General features: G+C 43.0%; 1 protein-coding gene across 8 annotated transcripts in view; it reads left to right on the plus strand.

The window, feature by feature from the left end:
* Positions 1-19,915, plus strand: part of LOC107272961 (tensin-1) — a 132,771-nt gene that overhangs the window by 2,569 nt on the left and 110,287 nt on the right. For 3 of the 8 annotated variants that reach the window (XM_025090240.1, XM_025090243.1, XM_025090242.1), the window contains exons 1-2: positions 7,603-7,674; positions 7,838-7,918. In XM_025090240.1, the coding sequence (XP_024946008.1) occupies positions 7,618-7,674; positions 7,838-7,918 (138 nt within the window). In that variant the 5' untranslated portion in view covers positions 7,603-7,617. Of the gene's footprint in view, positions 1-399; positions 1,598-7,602; positions 7,675-7,837; positions 7,919-19,915 lie in introns of those variants that run through there. The other 5 variants (XM_025090241.1, XM_025090245.1, XM_015750673.2 and 2 more) reach the window with 4 other exon arrangements.

Genomic DNA, 19,915 nt, shown 5'->3' on the forward strand with positions numbered 1-19,915 from the left:
CCCCCCCCTGAAAATTCTTCACCAAAAACGTGTTCCTGGAACAACCAGTTAATCCAGTCCTGATCATCGAAATTTAATTCCCTCAGAGTAAACACACAGCAAGACAGTTGGTTTTGCGGTAAGGGCCGGTGAGCACGTGGTTCTCGTGGGTCCCAATCTCGTTCAGCTAGGTAGGGGAGAATGGCTACTAAGGAAGGGAGAGCGAGTAGAGGCCAGGAACGTAGAATGATTCGGAACGAGAGGAGAGATATACACGTAGGGATAGCGGGAGCTCCACTCGGGACGACCTTGCCGTGCAGACACACCAAGTGGGCCCCCGAGTGTCCCCCGTAGGCCCCTTCCTATCTACCTACCAACCAGCCCTGCCAACCACCAGATCTCCCAGTGCCTTATTACTCACGTACGCTACTTACTGTACCGCACATGAGTGCACGCTCGTAACGCGGTACTAATGTGCGCGACGCAATGCAATTCCATGACAGGATTGACAGTTGGTACGGCACACAAAAAGCCTTGTGAATTATCGCGTAACGGTGAACAATGACAATTAGATACAAATTAAGCGATCGAAATAATCATGATGCACTAATCATATAAAATTCGATGTATCCGCGCATGCGTGAGTGCTGACAGGAGGTGGAAATCGTAACACGTACCTGCAGCAATAGTGGTCCCTTGGGCTGACATTGTGGCATGCTTGTGGTTAAGGGCATTGAAGGCGACACTAGTGCGATTCGTGCATTTTCGAGGATACGTGAATGTGTGCGTGCCAAAAAGGAAAGTGAGAGAGAGAAAGTGTCGAAGTGGTTGTTTACGAGCTGTAAGTGGAGAGGGAAGAGATTAGGGAAGGCAGACCGCAGAGGTTAGGTTACGGAATCCGGTGAGTGCATAGTTCCTCACGAGACAAAGTCTTTCCCAAGTGCATACGCGCGAAAACATAACCACATAACCACAGTTTCAACGTACGCCCCTGCACATACGTGAGTGTCTCGTTGCTCGCGGCTCAAGGGAAAGCAAGATTATTTTGAAAGTAGCGCCGCGACGAAATGTATCGCAAGTCTCGGCAGGTGGCGCTCGTCGGCGACAGTTTTCCAATGGCCGTTGGCGTGAAGGTGCTATTGCATTTATTCACTGTCAGTTGATGTATGAAACGAACTGTAATTTCATTTAAGCGCATTGCTTATCTATTCTAATTCCTAAGTGCACGTGCTTGTGATACGAGATTGAGTCTAAAGTTGTACACAGATCGACTCATCTACAGTGAATAACAGTGGTTCTCGTAGTTGATACGGTGTAGGATCGATGAGTGCTCTTGTGTGACCGAGTGATCAAAGAAGTTCTTAATTCATTACGTTCATTATAAAAATGTTCGTTACGTTTGGTTATTTCAAAAAGGTGTCGTACAGGTCGTTGACGTGCGAAACGTTACACGACTTACGGGAAAAGTGAAAATGGTGTGTTAGTATCAAGGCACAAAGAGAAAAGTGAAGTTTGTACAATAAAACATCATCGAGTAACAAAGACGCGGGGTTGAAGCTACACCACGCCTACCAACAAAATGCCTGAGGCTACGCTGAAAATGTTTAACGGTGTTCAGGTTGGTTACCAATGCGGATATACATACATATACCCGAGTATACTAACGCAACAGGCACTTATAAGCGTCCGTTCTTGCGGGCTTAATAGAATACCTGGGATGCCTTCCTTACGCAACCTTTGCATCACACCTTCGTCCAATTACGTAGGGATTCTACGTAGATTTATTATACCCGTCGATGAGTGTTCGCGATTACAGAAAAAATTATAGTGTTCGACATTATGGCGTAGAACGATCGAACCTCGCGGAGCATGTCCTGAATTATGTAAAATTATATTATTCCATCTAACCGTAGTACGGATTACTCGCTCGGGTATGCTCGCATTTACATAATGAAGTGTGTAGGTAAGTGCGGCTTGAAGTTAGTTACTTGCGGGCAATTATGTTGCCGGATAATTATATTAGTCTTGTGAGATAACAGTTCCCTTAGCTAGAGCAATTCGTGCGTATATGCAGTCCGTAATCAGTAGTACTAGAAGTGCTACGCTTATGTAATCCGTAGGTTGCATATATTGGCTAATAAATCGTTCACTGCGTCTGACTGATAGTGCCTGAATATTGATAGTATTGTTCCAGTCTCATCAGCATCCCAGGTAATAATGCATTTCGTAACTGTACTAACGATGGCTCTTTGAGATTAGTTCGTTATCCATTAACATATACCTTTGGTATCTTCATTGGTGAACAAATATATTGTGTGTACTTCCTGCTGTAATCTTATCTGTCCGCCCGGTCCCTTTTTCTATGAAAATCTATCAAGCTGCAATGTGTGACGTCACATTCGTAGCAAGTCACCAGACACCCATGGAATTTCAATGACTTGCATTACGTACTTACAGCATGCATATAGATACTGTTATTCTTCCAAGAAGTAACCTTTCCAGAAGCAGCATACCCGATAATGAGATGACCTAAGTGTTCTCAAGCACGCAAACGAGAAATCGGTATTTTTCTTTCCTTAATATAACTTTCGACGAGCTTTCACGTACGTTTCTTTTTTTTTCTTTTTTTTTTTTTTTACGTTAATTCGTAATATACTATATATCGGTAAATAAGCTATCGTCTCTGAGAGTAAGTCACGCACTATTGGGTAAATACACGAAGTAAATAAATCGGTCATCGACGCACCCAGAGACCTAATCTTAACAGTCATTTGTTTTCATTTTCTCGTAGAGGCACGTTTGTCGCAGGAAGACCTCAGGTATCCACACTATGCATTATTATACGATAGAAGGGGACCCTCTTGGCGAATCACGATCCCTGTTCACTATAAATCCTTCATGTCCTTAAAACGAATTCAAGCCAGGTTACAAACTGAATACTGATTCGCGAATTTCCGACTGTTGTCCCGCGTATATACACAGGAGACGTATTTCCGAATCCGTGAATCGTGACGGCCGTTTTCATGTGACCTTCCTCGCGACAAGAACCAGTTTGAGCAATCACGATTGCAACGTGAATTGGGACATCTCGCTGGTATGATTCATGCTCATTTTATGTCGTATGTCGATCGATCGATTTCCATTACGTGTTCATTTAAATGAAATACTCAGCACCAAATCTCCCGTAACTACTTCCGATACGGTACGAGCTAGAACAAAACGTTAATTTTCTCTCGTCCTGATTATCAACGACGAGCTTGCATTCAATAGGATTCAGTCGATTGAGCCAGTCTTATATCCGGTCTACGTTCCCTGGATATCTGTATCACTTTCGTGATCCCAGTTAGAAGTCAATCGTTACGCTTCTAGCTATACCCTACCGTACCCTTGTGTCTAATAAATGGACAATTTTGTAAATTAGAATTATTGTTCGGTAACGTTATTGTTTTATTATAGGTCGCAACTGTTCCTGGTAATTGTCAATGATTGAGACAAATCGATAGGCTAATGCACTCATTTCATCCAGGCTCCAGATAAGCACAGTGTCTTGTACGACCGTGCGAAGAGAATGTTAATAACGATGAGATCATTAGAGCCAGTGAAAGGAAGTGATGGAGGCTTCAATTTTCTTCTCGTACATCCAACATTCCAACGCGCCACGGGATGCTAATATGACTCGCGATAAATGCCTGCGGAACGTATCGGAAGTGCGCGACTTACGAGGCATAGTGCAATATGAATAGCATTGTTCGTTACGTAGCGTGCAAGAATGCTTACAGTGATTTTGGAATAATTATAATGTGCTACGACTGGGCAATTATATGCGTGACATAAAATATTGCTACTAATCTCGAAGTATCCTATAACGTTCAATCAGAAATGTCGTGGCTGAGATTTAAGTTTGAAAATTTTTTAAACACAGTCGGATCTTATCTATAATACTCAATTCATCCGGGCGAGCACGGTACAATCTTTACAGTCGGGTCAAGCGGATCGCACCTTCGTCTAATGGGTTATGAGAACGGGAAAGCAAGAAAATAACTCGTCCTTACGTACAGGTACAGTTCATTTAAATAGCGGTTTCTGCCGCCTACGTAATAAATGTTCTTGAATACCGCCCGATAGGGGACTATCCCGCAGCTCTCTCACCCTTCGAATCCGCGATCCCTACGAGGAAGTTGTACGAAGTACAACAACGAACTATCCGAGGGGTTAAACCCGGGATTATATTGCGGTACGAGTTTCTGATTGAAATTGCGTTCGGAGAAAAGATATCTGGAGATGCAAAATTCCACAGGCGTTACGACCATTCATTAGCCCTTGTCCAGGACCATGAATGAATTATTTCGAAAATCAATGTCGAATTTTAAATTTTATTTCACTTCAATTGTCCCGGTGCCTTTTGAACGAAATGAAAATTTAAGAAGTTTTGTCTATTTCACTGAAGGAATTTCCGCCATTCTGAATTGACTATCTGGAATTGATCGAGACGACAGTCGTGTTTATGGGCTGGGGTCCAGGAACGTATGATTGCATTGTCGTAATTTACTGCGTCTCGAAAAGTACCCCTCCAACTATTATTTATAGTATTAGAAGGGACGCCACTTTTATCGCCCGTATCGTCGTCCAGTCCACGCTGTTTTCGACCAAAGGATCTTTTCGAGACCCTTTGACTCTCTATTCATCAATCGAACGCCATTATATCGGCTGACCAAGAGAGCGCGTGTTCCACGTATTTCTTTTCTACGTCAGAGACGAGACGGGGCGTTTGTCAGACAGGGATGAAAAGTGAAACGGATCGAGGAGGTCAAGCGATTCTGAATTCTCACCATTCCTGTAGTCCTGACTGATCCCACGGGAGACGAGCGTTAGCCAAATTGTCTATCGGCGGAAGCGCCAAGTCTATAGGAAGTGGGTATAGGCTGGTACCGTCTCGGTGAGCAAAGGCTTCTCAGCGAAAAAGGGAAATGAAATTCTTGTCGCAGGCTATAGGTTGGTTCCCTTTATTGTTCTCCTGGTGGGTACCGTCCTATAGCTTTCTTCCTCGTGAAATGAAGCCCTCGGGGTCTTCGAGCGCCATTACGTCACTGTTCCAATCATTGTAGAAAATGCGAAATATCTTATTCGCCAGTCTCGCTACCAGACCGTGATGACGACACCAGAAAGTTACTTTTTTTTTTTTTTTTGTTTCCGTAAAAATCACTGGCCCCGTTTCGAAAACGACCAATGACGATCTGTGACGTCATCGGGGAACGTAATTCTTTTTTCTCGTGGTCATTCGACGTGACTATCGCAATGCACCGTTTCGCGTTCAATCGACGACAGACAGCGATGGGTTGGTACAACGTCGACATTCTCCCCGGAGGCGGATTCTCTTGCTCTCTCTTTCCCTACAGGGGCACAAAAGATTCGCATGAAAGGAAAAACCTGTTTTCTTGAAAACTGCCAGAAGAAAGAAAAAAGGGACTCCATGCTGAAGCTAGCGTAGCCAAGTGGAAAGTTTAGTCGCGGCATCAAACAGTTTTCATTCTTGATGTCCGATAAAACTGTAACTTAGTGACGTGCCGTTCCGCCTACGGACACAGGGGGTGACACGCGGAAAAGTTTGGCGTAAGTCCTTCGGACTTCTTATGCAAAATCATGGAGTCTGCGGAATGCTGCGAGAGATTTATAAACTGTGGTAATACAGGATTTCCTATAGTACCTTCGTAAAGCGGTGATAACGAATATTCAGTTAGCCTAGACGATGAGGCGAACGGTAATCGCGAGAAAAATATACGATGCAATGTTGCATGTTGATTGAAACTGTATCGTGTTGGATGACGTTATTAATAATTATTCCAGTTCTTGCAATCTTCAATACGGTTATGACAAGAAGGTAAAAGATCACTCGAGTCTTTACAAATAGACGCAATCACTTGGAGGATTAAGGAACCCTCGGTTGCTTATACAGATACGTTATCATTACTAAAATTACCGCCTAATCGTACCGGGCGATAACGCGTAGTACGATCACAAGTATGGTTCGAAGGATGAAAAGAAGGATGCGGAAGGTATTACATGAATTTATAATAAATAAATAACACCGTGGGGCAGCATCACCGAAGTTGCATCGTAACATTTTATTACGGAACGGTCAACGGACTTGTAATCTTGCGTAGCCACGGGATGCGCCTTAATAACGTACCGAGAAATATAATTCCAGCGAAAGCGCGAAAGATCGCCATCGATCTCGAATAATATTCACTAAACTCCCAACAGCATATTAAGTAGATCCGCCCCTGGTATTACTTGCACACGAGCGGACTCATCAGGCTTTAATAATATATATTCGTTTATGGCTTATTTTTGAGGTTAACAAATTTTTCGTTCTACAAGGAACATAACTTTCGTCAAGCTCATAGGAATTTTATTCTAGATCTATTCTATATGGTCCGGCACTTCTCGTATCTTAGGTAATCCAATCTGGACAAACCCGTGAACTCATTTCCCTTGGAATTCTGTGGTCACCCGGAGGAATTGGTATTGCAAGGAATATTGTTTGCACTGACCAACTACTCAGTCAGGTCGAGAATCAATAGCTGTTTTGTGTACCGAAACCCCATACGTGTTTGTTGCAGTCCAAGTTACCCGCTCGTGCGACAGCAAACAATTGATCTGTGTGTATTGCCCTCGAGCCCTGGCTCTAACAACTCGGACAGTTATTGGTTTCATCGTATATCAAGTACCATATCGTTTTACAATCTCCCTTGTCCCTAAATCAGCCGGGCTTGAATATTCTCATCCCAATTGACCCGCTGGCTCGGCAAATTGGCCATCCCATCTCGCTGGACCAAACGAACCCTTTCGGAATGACAGGTTCGCAGAAATATTTTACACAGACGTCGCTTACATATAATCCTACATGTTCTCATTTAATCTTCGATCGTTAGACGGGAATTTGGGATTATCCCGGGATGAACGCGAAGAGGATACCCAGCATCTGGATCATAGGCGGTCTGAATCTCCGAGAAATATATTTACAAGCCCTATGCCTGCTTGCCTTGTAATATCTTAGCATTATACAATATAAGAGGCTTCTTTTCTTCATTTTACCAAAGAATTCGTCTCTTAAAATGCAGAAGTCGGTTATGATAGGGCGTGCAATTAGACACGAGCTTTAGCCACTAGCGGTTCTGCGCATTTGGACAGTGACGTCACTAAACCCTTCGAATGACTTTACGCATGTTATACCGTCAAGCCGCAACATCAATACCATTTTCAAGGGCCATCCTCTTACGAACCGATACGTAAATAAGTCCCCTCGAAGTAAATCTGATGTCGCTTTTAACGTGACGTCATTGGTCTCTCCGCGATCTTTACCAAAACACGATCGCTAGTGGCTATTACCTCGTCTATTTGTATCATCGGGGCAGACGGTAAATGTGGTAGCAGGACATCGTTTCGTTTATTGGTCGAGCACATAGCAGGGATTGGATGAAATATTATGGTCTATAATTTTCGTAATCAACAGGAAGCTACGGCTTAAATACGACCTTTGAGTAAAACTGTGTTTATCTTTGACTGTAAGTGATACTAAGTTTGTGTACATTATCGTTAAAATTAGTGGTACAGTGAGCATAGACCATTAACAGTAGGATGACATCCTCGTGGCATATGGGACATTACGAGGGCAACGTGCACTTAGGACTCAAGGTAGAGATCAGTGACCATTTAAAATATGCCCAAATTGATTCTGTCCTGCGCGGAGAAGGGCTTGCTGAATGCTAAGTGCATCCGAGTGTATCGGAGAGCATTCGAGAGCTCAGGACATGGAGGCAGGGAACGTGAAACTGACCATAGCTTGTTTTTGTTGCAGTACATGGGTTCGTTTCCCGTGGCGAGTCCCGAGATTGCCAGCCGAGCGGAATTCGTACGTACCCAACTGGAGACACTGAGAGTGAGTAACTTTTCGAAAATTCTTAATAATCAAGCCTGAACAAATTATCGTGATATCGTAAAGACGAACGATCCCCGCGAACGTCTTTGGGAACGAATATAAACTCTGTGGTCGCGTCGAACGCCGAATGACGATCCGGTGCTATCAGCTGTGCACCGGGAGCTTTAGGAATATCGTCGGGAGCTCAGAGTGGTATCACGTTATAACGAGGAAAGCGTCGTTCCCGAAGGCTGCGTCGTTTGTCTTAGGTGGTGCCGTCGCTCTCTGAGAAAGTTTACGTTTGCCCAGGAGCCTTAATGGTGGTAATTGTTATTCGTTCTTTATTCGAGATCGTGGTAATTTATAATGCCGGACAAGGGCTGCTACGTGACTACGCGTGACAAGGTCTCAACGGGGACAAGCCAGGCACACCTAGAATTTTATCGCCGCCAGACAGCAAAGATTAATATAACTCTCGCGCCAATTTTCTCCCTCCTTTGGTGGTGGCGACACTCCATACCAATAGTTATATATAGGTGGATGTATATATATATATATATATATATGGAACAATGCCGAGGCTACGTCATAGCGGAGCGTAACGGTTTCTGATGGCGGTGGTCGCGATAGTGGTTAAACGTGGTGCAGGGGTGGTAGTAACCGTAAGACAGATTATACCGGTACGCCTTGGCGCATAATAAGAATCAATAAGATCCCATCGGGGGATAATGGCCTGACATCCTCCCACCAACATTTTCACTTTGTTTGTTTTCCGGTTTCGCATGCATGATGAATTCGGAATTTTATATTCAAATCCTCGCGCGAATCCGACATCGCCTCTGAGTATCTGAGTCCAACGTGACATTGCCGTGAGAATTTTGCTCTTGGAATTTCGGGCTGGATAAAAAAAAATTTTTTTTTTTCCTAAAGACCTCATATAAACAGCTTTCGAGAAGAAGCAACTGTCTGTCGTGGATTCTGATACTTTTATTCATCTAGGTATTCAACTTGGTAATAATGGAATTCTGAAAGATGTGAGTTATCTTGAAGGTCCTCGAGGTTATCCTTATAAATTATGGGTAAGGATGGAATTGTCACGACTCTAAGATTCATGTTTGGCTATAGTGAAGTCTTACGGTACACGTGGAAATTTATGCAATTTGGAATTTCCTGAACAATATTGTATATATGTATATTCGAATAGATCGATGCTGGGGGTACCTAATATTATAAACCCATGGATACACATTCTTGTAGGGATCGATATCTATTGCATTATATACAATTCAAAACACGTACCGCTCCTACTGCTCAATAATCCTATAGGATGCGCCCATACTCTGTATAGATTACTTCCGCGTTTTCACGAACCCACAAATCGTCTGGGAAACTTAGAATAACTTTGACAATATTTGCATCTCGCTGAGATACATATTTTTTTTGTTTTCGGGTTGGAAAATCGTGGAAAGTTAAACGTACAGGATTTTTTTTTTTTTTTTCTGAAAAAGAAAGTTATAGACTCTTGTCATATTTTCGCTTGAAAGATTTATGAAAATCATTGTCAAGATTTCCACACGGAGTTTGGAAAGTGGCCACGATTTCGAAAGGATCGATCGCGCGTTAAATTCTTCCAAAGTTTCGCCGCAATTCTTTAGCGTTACTTTACCTGTAGAAGTTCAGCGTGCCGATTTCGTATAGGTACGAGTCAATAATTACTGATGACATGAACGCCCGAGACATCAGTTTTTACGTAGCGATCGCATGGCAGTAATAGCTTCGTAAAGAACAATGTACTTTTGACTTTTTATTAAAAAATGACGCAATCAATTCGTCTCCCTCATGTTCCGATAATTTCGCATGACGGCAACTTCGCATTCCAATTTACTATCGTGACATTCGAAATATTGTCATTTACAATGTTATTGCGTATCTGCCCGTCGTACCGTGTAACGGTGCATTGCAAACGAGGGCATCGAAACGTTGCAGCAGCGCAGTTAAACCGAAGTAAATAAAAACTGCTTTATTCGATACCGACTGCTCCCTGCACTTGTGCAACTCACCATACACGCGTGCGTTAAAGGACCTACAAAATATTCTCCATTAAATATATTCACGAATCCCTCAGCACTGGCAGATCTACAGATATTCGTTGAATGCTCATGAAATGGCAAGGATGCACTGAAGCACCATTAGACGATCAGACGCGAGACCAATTTGTAATAATAATAAAAAAAAAAAAAAAAAAAAAAGGAAAAATTGAATGCTCATGAAATGGCAAGGATGCACTGAAGCACCATTAGACGATCAGACGCGAGACCAATTTGTAATAATAAAAAAAAAAAAAAAAAAAAAAAAGGAAAAACCTATTGCAAACCACTCGTATTCCCTTATCCATCCACAATAATAAATAGCCCGGCTCCGTAGCCCGGAGGGGATCGCTGGAATTTCGAGGCGGCGTTTCATCAGGCTGAATGTTTGCCTGGAGGGCAAGTGTGATTTGCGAAGGACGAAAGCGCGTTCGTGCAAATGCATCTCGTGTCAGTCGCGGTTGGGGGTTGTTCATACAGGAGATGATGCAAGGGTCCGGGTTACGCTTGGGCATTTTATGAAGGCATTAAAGAATATCTCGTGGCATCCCTGCTCCTGATAGTATGCCATTAGACACTGATGGGCAGATTTGCATCCGCGCGCATCGCGCAAAACGGCGGCTCTTAAAGTTCGCAGTTCGTTTAACGTTACGGTGCGTGTCGTTTCCTTGGCGATGTAGTACCGACGTTTCCCGCTAGTGAAGCGCTGCAGTAGCACTCGGACGCAGAGGTAGGATTGCGGAATTTCAAGAAATCGTATAGGGCCACTACTTACTCTTGATTAAGGACGTGGGGTCGGGAAGGTCGCTGCCTAAGTTCACGCTTGATAATAAGTTAAAGCGAGAGAAGTTGTGATGAGAATAAAAAATGCGAGGTTTATTCATTCCATTTATCTCCGTGAAATATTCTATCTCTCGTTTTCTCAGTCTCTCTCGTCCTAGCGTTACCCCGACGCCCTCGCTTCTTCCGTCCCTCTAAACCAAAATATCTTCTGGCCCTCGCCCTTAGGTAAAGAAGGTGGACCCCACGAGAGATGTAGGTACCTCGTAGCCTCGCGTTGTATTTCATGCATAATTAATGCAGAATTTGTTCATTTTTCTTTGGCGCGCGGCGCGCATTTAAGGGATCAGATTTTTAAGCTGTGTTTACATAATAGCTACGCGAATACGGCAAACGTAATGAGGCGAAAATTACGCTCGGCTGACTCGAGGATGGTAGAGGGATAAGAGAGAATGAGAGGGAGAGGGGAGAGAGAGAGAGAGAGAGAGAGAGAGAGAGAGAGAGAATATAATACTTAAACTCCTCCCGATCTCGTCGAGTGCTGGCGTTTCCTGTTTCTTTTACACAACAATGCAAGTAAATAAGAGAGAAAAAAAGCCGCGTTACATCGGTGCACAGTTCCGCTCGACATTTTGTTAGATATTACTAAAGAATATACCTACCCTCGCGAGAGGCTGTGGGACCCCCCGGGTGGGCTATATTCGTATGACTTTTACGGGACGTGGACTTGGCAGCCGCAGCATCCCTAGCTGGAGCAGCAATATCAGTAACAGCAGCATTGACCATTCCATCCTTCTGAGCCTTCCTTTCTTTCAGTTTCTTCTTCTCTCGGGAATGAAAAAACTCATGCTAGGACATTTCGATCTTCAGCCTCCCTCTCTCGATCCTATCTCGTAATCTTGCGAATCTAACGATCCGTTAAACGGCGCTTAACTCTACTTCGCGGAAGCCTATACCCTCGAAGCACCATTAGGATTTGGATACTCATTCGGGTACCTGCTACTCATTGGGAATCGACTTATTTCTTTCCAGGGATAACAGGTATTGGACCTTGATATTGCCTATGTACGTATTTACCTATTACAGGGGTTGCAACGACTCGACAGAGAGTAAAGGAAAGTCTCGTGTAAGTTTTAAGGACAGACCTATCCTTCGCTCTGGGTACAGGATCGTATAACTAACTTTCGCTCCGATATACGAAAAGTATTTTATCACTTTCGCTTTACGAGCAATAAAGATACAAAACTACCTTGGACATCCCTCGAGTTGTCCAAAAAAAAAGGGGGAAGGGAGGGGCGGCAACTCTATTGCCGATTTCAACGTATTTAACTGCTCGTATATATAATGATAAATCTTATTCCGACTATGTGCTCTCATCCCTTGGACTCGATGCTATTCATATAATAAACCCGATGGTAAATATTGATTTCGTTTGGAGAGTTACGAGCTCCTCGTAAAAATTCAATGTCTGCGCAATCGCACGTGGAATATTCTTGATTTTGCATTATGGCAGGGATATCCCGATATTGCCGGTACCTAAGATCAATGGGACGTGGGGATGATGCGATAAACTTTCTATTCTAGATTTTTACTAGTTTTCCTTATGGCTGTATACTTCTGCTCGACGCGCATCACGTATCGTGTTACCTGCTGCTTATTTTTCATACCCGGAAGCTGCCGCGGGTAGAGAACGAAAGAAATGGCATGGAGTTGGTGGATTCAATTGACGAGTGGCTTGAATTCCATCAATCCCAATGAAAATACTCGCACCTTCGGTGCGCGATCGGGCGCGGTATGCATGTCAAATTCAGAGGGTTCAAAAGGTCCTGGAACCGAACCTCCAGGAACTTCATTCGTTCATAACTTGCCAAAGGGATTCGAAGGATTTAGGAAGTTATGCGACCGGGCTATTCGTGATCGAATTCTGATCGATCTTGACCTCCTCCGAGAGAATTCAATCTAATGAATTCGTTACGTTATTAGGGTGCTCGTGATTGGGATTAATGTCAAACGTTTATCCCGTTGCTGAGCCACTGTGCAAATATTGTCGACTGCATTAAATCTGTACGAAAACATGAAATAATCATGACTCGTGTAATACGTATATTGCCATATGATAAGTTATGTCTCTGTAAAGAGTGTATTTGTTAAAAAAAAAAAATGTAAGCAGGTATATAAAGGATGTAAAGTCTATCCAAGGAGACTTCAATAGTATAATCGGAATTCAATGTCGAATCGAAGATCCAAACCGCACGGGAATGTAATTTAATCGTGCGGAAGAATCCAATAACTACATTCTTTGGTGGATTTGAATATTTGCACAATATCGAGGTAAGCCGATTATTGGGTACGGAGACAGCGGACACGAGTTTTCTCTTTCCTTCGATTTTCGAATCTAATTCACCTAAGCCGATTACCATCGATTATGTATGTGTATATATGTATATACCCTTAGATTTAATTGACGTAAGATATAATTGGCTACTACGCAATGTCTATACATAATTGAATAAATACGTACGTCCTATGCTAGCGATGCTTTTGTCAAAATACCATTCTGAGTTAGTGCAATTGCGCGGGGGCAACTTGAGAAAAATTATGTCGCGCATTCCTAACGCGGGTGACACTAAATTTCTTGGTTTCATCCGACAGCCAATAAACGCATATACATATATATGGCGAGTGGCCACATATAAGGACAAGCAGGCCCATTAAATGTTTATTGAGACAATATTTCTTTTCAATATGCGGAGCTAGATATACAACGTAGCTATCTTGCATGGGGGTATAGACTTACGTGCGTATACGGGGTGAGCAAAAAACAACTCATCGAATTCTTTCGGATATCGCGTATCTTTTTATTAATGGGAGGCGATTGAACGGGTCGTTCATTTTTCGCGAATAATTTCGAGTCAATGCGCGTGGACATGGCTAATGCAATTTCACGAATGCTCTTTATGATTGTAAATGATTTTTATCACCGGTTACATATTCAATGTCACTGCCAAGCAAACAGATAAACTCATCGCGAATATCGAAGAGCCACCACCCCGTGCGGACTGTCCATTTCATTTGCAAGAAATACAATTGCATCCATCTCCCTAGCCTCTTTAGTCACCCTATATATAGGCGTAGAAGGCGGGGCTATAGGTATGCCTGGTATTAGGGCACGTTGAGGGATGTGAGAGCATCCATATTGATTTCAGGGGTGGCCACCGTCGTGGTTTGGCACACTATTCGCTATTCCTTATCAGAGAAAAGGGTGCTGGGGAGAAGTTTAGCGGGGTGCAAACCCCACGTCAAGTTTCTGGGATCTTCGCTACACTCGTATCGGGACTCCGAAAGAGCGCATTCTTATTAAACCCCTCTCCACCCCCTAACGAGATTCCATAATGTAATCAGAGGGCAGTGTGATCGATAATACTTTGTTTAACCTTTCTTCACTTCCTCCTATAAATATACATTCTCTAGCGATGAGAATATTCTAGCTTGACCTTTTTTCCAATTGATTACCACGGCACATGGTCATTCACTCACCTGTCTTACGCGTAAGAAATGGTTCCTCCTAAGAGGTGAATATTGAGTAACGACAAATCCAGTTGATCATACCTAACGAGCACATACAATGAATTTTATGCAAAACCTATTGGGCGCGTGATGAAAACATGATTCGGTCTATCTAGTGCAAATGAGTATGATGACACGAGCGTGAAGGCACGAGTCTTTAACTCATTCGTACTAGGTAGATACAACAGTTTTTGTAAAAACATGCTCAAAGAAAACACCGTTTGGCCTTGTTTCTTTTTTTTACGAGAGATGACACCGTTAACCACCCTCAAAAATATTTTTTATTTGATTTCTCCTTGTTTAAAAATATTTCAGATGCATATTGCGTCACTATGATAAATCTTTAGGTAATTTTATAATAATCTGTCCAAAAAATAATATTTCAAGTTGTCCTCTGACGACCTATTATTTACGGGATATTATTTGAGTATTTGTTAAAAAAAAAAAAATATTTACGAAAACGGGAACGAGACATATGAGGCTCGATTAAATATCGTGAATTTTGTCTGAGTCTTCTCTGAAGAAGTCACATTTAAACTTTGGAGATATTCCGGGATTGCGATAGTAACCGTAACGTTTCTCTGCACGTATCTAGAGAATTCTAAAGGTTGGCAGCACTGTCTAACCGAAGATTCGCAACAACGTTTGTCTCAACGCAGATGAAACTTTGTCTAGCCACGAAGTTGACACTCGGAGTAACAGAAGGGTGGCACGTGGGTGGCGAACGAATGTGTGTATTGGGACTGTTACCTAGGTGAAGTGGTCGCATGAGGAGTGACGTGGGTATAGACAGACACACATCTATATATACATATATGGGGGTTCTCCGAAAAGGGATCTTACGGGAAGAGAAGAACTTCAGGCTCGGGGTAGGAGGCTGCGAGGAAACGTCGAGTCCTTTGTGAGAAACTGCGAACAATGAGACGCAATCACATACGCTGATCTCTCATCGACACCGTTTCCCACCCCATCGAGAGTGCCGGCCTTTCTCTCGCCCTCTCGCGAGCTCTTTGTAGGCACTTTTATTGCGCCAAACCTATTTAACCTTCCGCGTCGGATTCATCCATTTTTCTCCTTTCCCGATTATATGCCGGATAGTACGTGCAACTAACGTTGAGATTTGGTTGGTCGTCGACGTCATATCCTCCTCGCCCCGCTCCACCCTTCCCCACTCACTCGCCTCCACAGTCTCGTTTCCCCAAAGCTTTAATGCCATTATGCGTTTCACAGGCGCGCACTCAGCTCTTTTACATCGCGACAGTCGCCGCGCAATGTATCTATATAAGTGTACCTATATACCATATAGACATATTAAGCCCTGCTCGTCGATTATAGGCCGACGTTACTCCGGCTTTACAATTCTTCCCAATATACCGTAGGTTTCGTCGGTAGGTATCGAATTGTACAATTTTTGTCCTCAGTCATTTACTGTTTGAAACATTACCAGCGGTACAGAAGGCACGGGTATGTACGTTGGTTAGTCACGTAATTTGACGAATTTTTTTTTTTTTTTTTTTCTTCACCACGAACAATTTCCATGACCTCCGCGCGGTCGAGAGAGCTGACCGTGCAACCCGATTCCTCGATATTCAATGGCCCAAAGTACACAGTCGAAAATCCAGCTCGAAACGCGAACGGCACGAGCTTGAATTTCCACGTTGCCACCATTGTCCGACGAGTCCCTGGTTGGTAGGGGGTGGCGTACAATGGCGAGAGAAAAAAAGGGTTATCCCCCTGTCGCGAATCGTCAATGACGGCAGAGCTCGCACGGGACGATATCCAAACGATGCAGGATCATCCTCTTTCAGAGATGTAGGTCAGGCGGGCATTTGCTTGATGACGTTCTCATTAAACACCTCGCAGGCGGCCTCGCTCAATGGACGCTGAGATTGCCGTCTTTTGCACACCCTTACACACGTGACCCGTACCCTTCTCACCTTTTAGGTACCCTGCGCGCCTTCGTATAACTACATACATCTATCCTACCTACCTACGTACTAACAACTCGCTGCTTCTCACCCATACCTTATACACCAGAACTCCCCTTATTCTCCCTTATACTTTAACACAGAAGTCTGCCAGAGCTCCAACAGTCCCAAGGGTCGTTGAACTTTCATATGTTCCCCTCCTGCCCCTGCCCCTCGATTCCGCAACGAATGTGTGCACCAGGAGATATATACTGAATCGCTTCGAGGCCTCCTATCCGTAGGTGTATATATATACTGTATTATTATATATATATACATACTCTTACGTACTACCTGATGCTACACGTTACCTACTGGCATATGTTCAGGCACACACTATACATGGCTTAGGTACCAACCTCTGTAGTTGACTACTTGAATATACTTGGCTAGCTGTACACACTGTACAGGCGGCGATACAATGCCTCGAGAATCATTGCGGCGCACCGCTAAGACTTACCATCGTTATTTCATACATGGCTGTAACCTGCATCACAATGACCCAGCGTCGGCACCAACTTACCTAAACGGGTTCAAAACTTTTATTCATAGGTCGCGATAATAGATGATAAACTTTTTGTCAACTGGTTGTACGGCTTAACAATGCTTTTGCATTGGCGGTGGTACCTCGGGGTATAAGATTTATTATACTTTTTGGGGTTTTGGGCATTAAGGGGGCTGCGCCACGCTGGAGGACCGTAGTGCAGGTGCACGGGGCTGCTCCAGGATTTCTAGTGAGGATTAGTGGGCGTTTGTCATCGCCGTGGAATATGAGGTTGGTACATTGCACTTGGGATTAGGTAGCCGTTTGGGTGCCGGTCGGGTTTTGAATCTGCCGGGGAATTTACTTACGGGCTAATACCAGCTGCCTAACGTGCGACCGTACTCCAAAGTTCACAGGGCTGGCACATACGTAACTTAAATTAACACAGGTCATGAATTTCACGTTTATAATGTCGACTCAATGGTCCGGTGCTGGTTTCTCTATTGGCTAAATCATAATGCATTGCTACGCCTGAATGGAGGTTGGATTTGCTTATTGGTTTATTAGGCCGATTTGATTCTCGATTTGATGGGGTTGGCAGTTGTGTGTATATACGTTTTATTTAATACTTCTGTTGTATGTGTTGATATGTTTTTTAATTTTTTTTTATGACATTAAGATTTTTAGTTTTCAATGTGCCACGGAGTTTCCTGGTAATTTCCAAGCTGTAATTTTGTATTGTAAATGATGGCCGGACGAGGCTGGCGAACGAGCCGCTGAAAATATACTCACACCCCCTCTTTAGGAATGGGTGGTTTTATCGTCTGGGTACGCACGTTACTGGGCGGACATAGATTTACATCTTTGGGACTGGCTGTTTTCGGGGATTACGTGCCGATGACACGTTAATATATATGATCGTAAAACTTGCGAACCACACCCCCTCGGTTCGAGTCACCCTTCGCTCGAGTCGCTGCTCTATACATGGCGTGTTGGGGTTGAAAAAAAAGGAGGAAATTCAGATGACGTTGAAGCTGCTTTAAAAAAGTAGGGCTAAGAAATTTTTTTCGAAAATCACTTTGGCCGTAAGAAAGAACCTCAACATTGAATTGGTTTGCTAAATCTTAATTCTTCGGTATAATTTGAGTCTTGATTTTCGGGCTTGTATCACGTTACTTAATTAAATTATTGACGGATCGTGGGATAATGAGGAAATACTATATTTTCTTTAATTAGCGATCTGACCTTTCGCCAATGCAGACCTAACGCGCAATAACGAACGAAAACGATACCCAATTGTCTTATAATCAACGAGACCGGCGATATCGTTCTCGTTTGTTCAGAAATTAAACTCCATTGTATATACAGTACTCGCAGAACGTGCAGGAAATGAGCTTTCGGATAATAGAATTTCAAGTACGTGTTTGTGTAATTTGTTTTGTGGCTTTCATGCTGGATGCGAAGAAATAGATTGTCCGTGTTAGACTATAGATATATCGGACAATTGGTTTCAGAAAAGAAATCGGAGTGGACGGATAAATGAAAACTGCATAAATTTATGAAGTGCGCCAGTCCACAAAGGAAAAAATAATGGTGCAAACTGGGTTAAAGAAAATTTTTCAAAATATATTAGGTAATCAGGACGACGTTGAAATATCTTAGGAAATTCCAAAACGTTGCATCGTGAATGATATTTTATAAGGATTCCCTTGAATTTCGTACTGACTGAACTTTCCGTCCCCTCCGCATCCGGTTAAGTTCTGTTCTCTCTTTTATTAATCGAATTCTGAATCGCTGCGACGCAACGTTGCCCTGATTATTCGGATACTCGAAATTCCATTTCAGCAGGTATTTCGTGCTGTTTTTAAGAACGCGCATCTCTATAAATTGGAAGTGTCAATTCGTAAAGGGAACATCGCGCGTGTAATCACGAAAATTTTGTTGTCAAAATAATGCAATTAGCAAATTTTGATTAATTATTTTGCGCGCGAATATTTGCCGCAGGTGAGTTGGCAGCATTAATGGAAATTGATATTCGTTTAAATATTATCTCCCTTTGTCACTATTAATTAATCGAAACCATATGGAAATATAAATCCGGTCGTTATCGAACGCGAAGTTTCTTTGGTTTGTACAGCTTCGACCTGTTGGATCGTTAGCTGCCAAGGGAAATTGATACTATTTCCACATTACGTAATTCGACGAATGACGATACCGTATGGATAATTCTTTCGGGTCTTTGCTTTTTCCTGCATTTAATCATCGACGATCATATATTTCTTTTTATCGCTTTACTGCCGTGTTTGATCACGCTTTTCTTTATTACTTCGGTTGCTTTATTGTGATTGTCTTTCTTTTTCTTCTTTTCTTTTTCTCCTCGAAATTTCCTTTCCTCCTAGTCGCGACAGACATTGTTGGTTCTCGTGCCATTTTTCATTTCCTCGCCAAAACTTCCTTCCGTCATTCGCGCGTCTTACGCAAATTACTAAAATATTAGAATTTTTTCAAACATCCAATGTTTCCTATAGAATGACTAACCTTTTTTTTTTCAACCGATTTCAAAAACTTCAAATTTTGTGTATGTGTCTTGTCACGAATAATTGGAATTAATTCTAGTCCCTAAATCGTAGCAACAGCACGAGCGTAGGCGTGTTAACGGATGTTACAGCAAGCATGTCGTGTTCTGACCCCATTACCTACCGTGACCTCATAAGTAAGGGCGGCCTTGCGTGCTCACCCCGTTTCCAGGCTGGTCTTTATTAGCCACACTAAAGAATAGCCCCGCAATATCCCTCCTTACCATTGGCATTCATATATTCACCAGAAGTTCCTCGTGTTACGCTTCTGAAGAACAATCTGCCATTTTCGGCCTCGAGCGTGCAGTAATAAGACCAATATCAGTGAGTTCCTCTCAGCGAGTACTAAAAAAAAAAGTCTCGATGAGAAAAGGTCATAACCGCGGCCTTCATGGTGTTTCAGAACTCGAAAGGTGGTCAAGGAGACCAGTCACAGTTATCTATAAAAAGTATGTATAAGAGGATGTATCGTGAATCGCTAATGATGGAATAATCCTCATCTGCAGGGAAAATATCAATAAGGGGTAGCGGGTGGGGGGGGGGGGGGGAAAAATTTT

The sequence above is a fragment of the Cephus cinctus genome, unplaced genomic scaffold (assembly GCF_000341935.2).
Source record: "Cephus cinctus unplaced genomic scaffold, Ccin1 Ccin1_scaffold1333, whole genome shotgun sequence".
In the NCBI taxonomy this organism is placed as follows: domain Eukaryota; kingdom Metazoa; phylum Arthropoda; class Insecta; order Hymenoptera; family Cephidae; genus Cephus; species Cephus cinctus.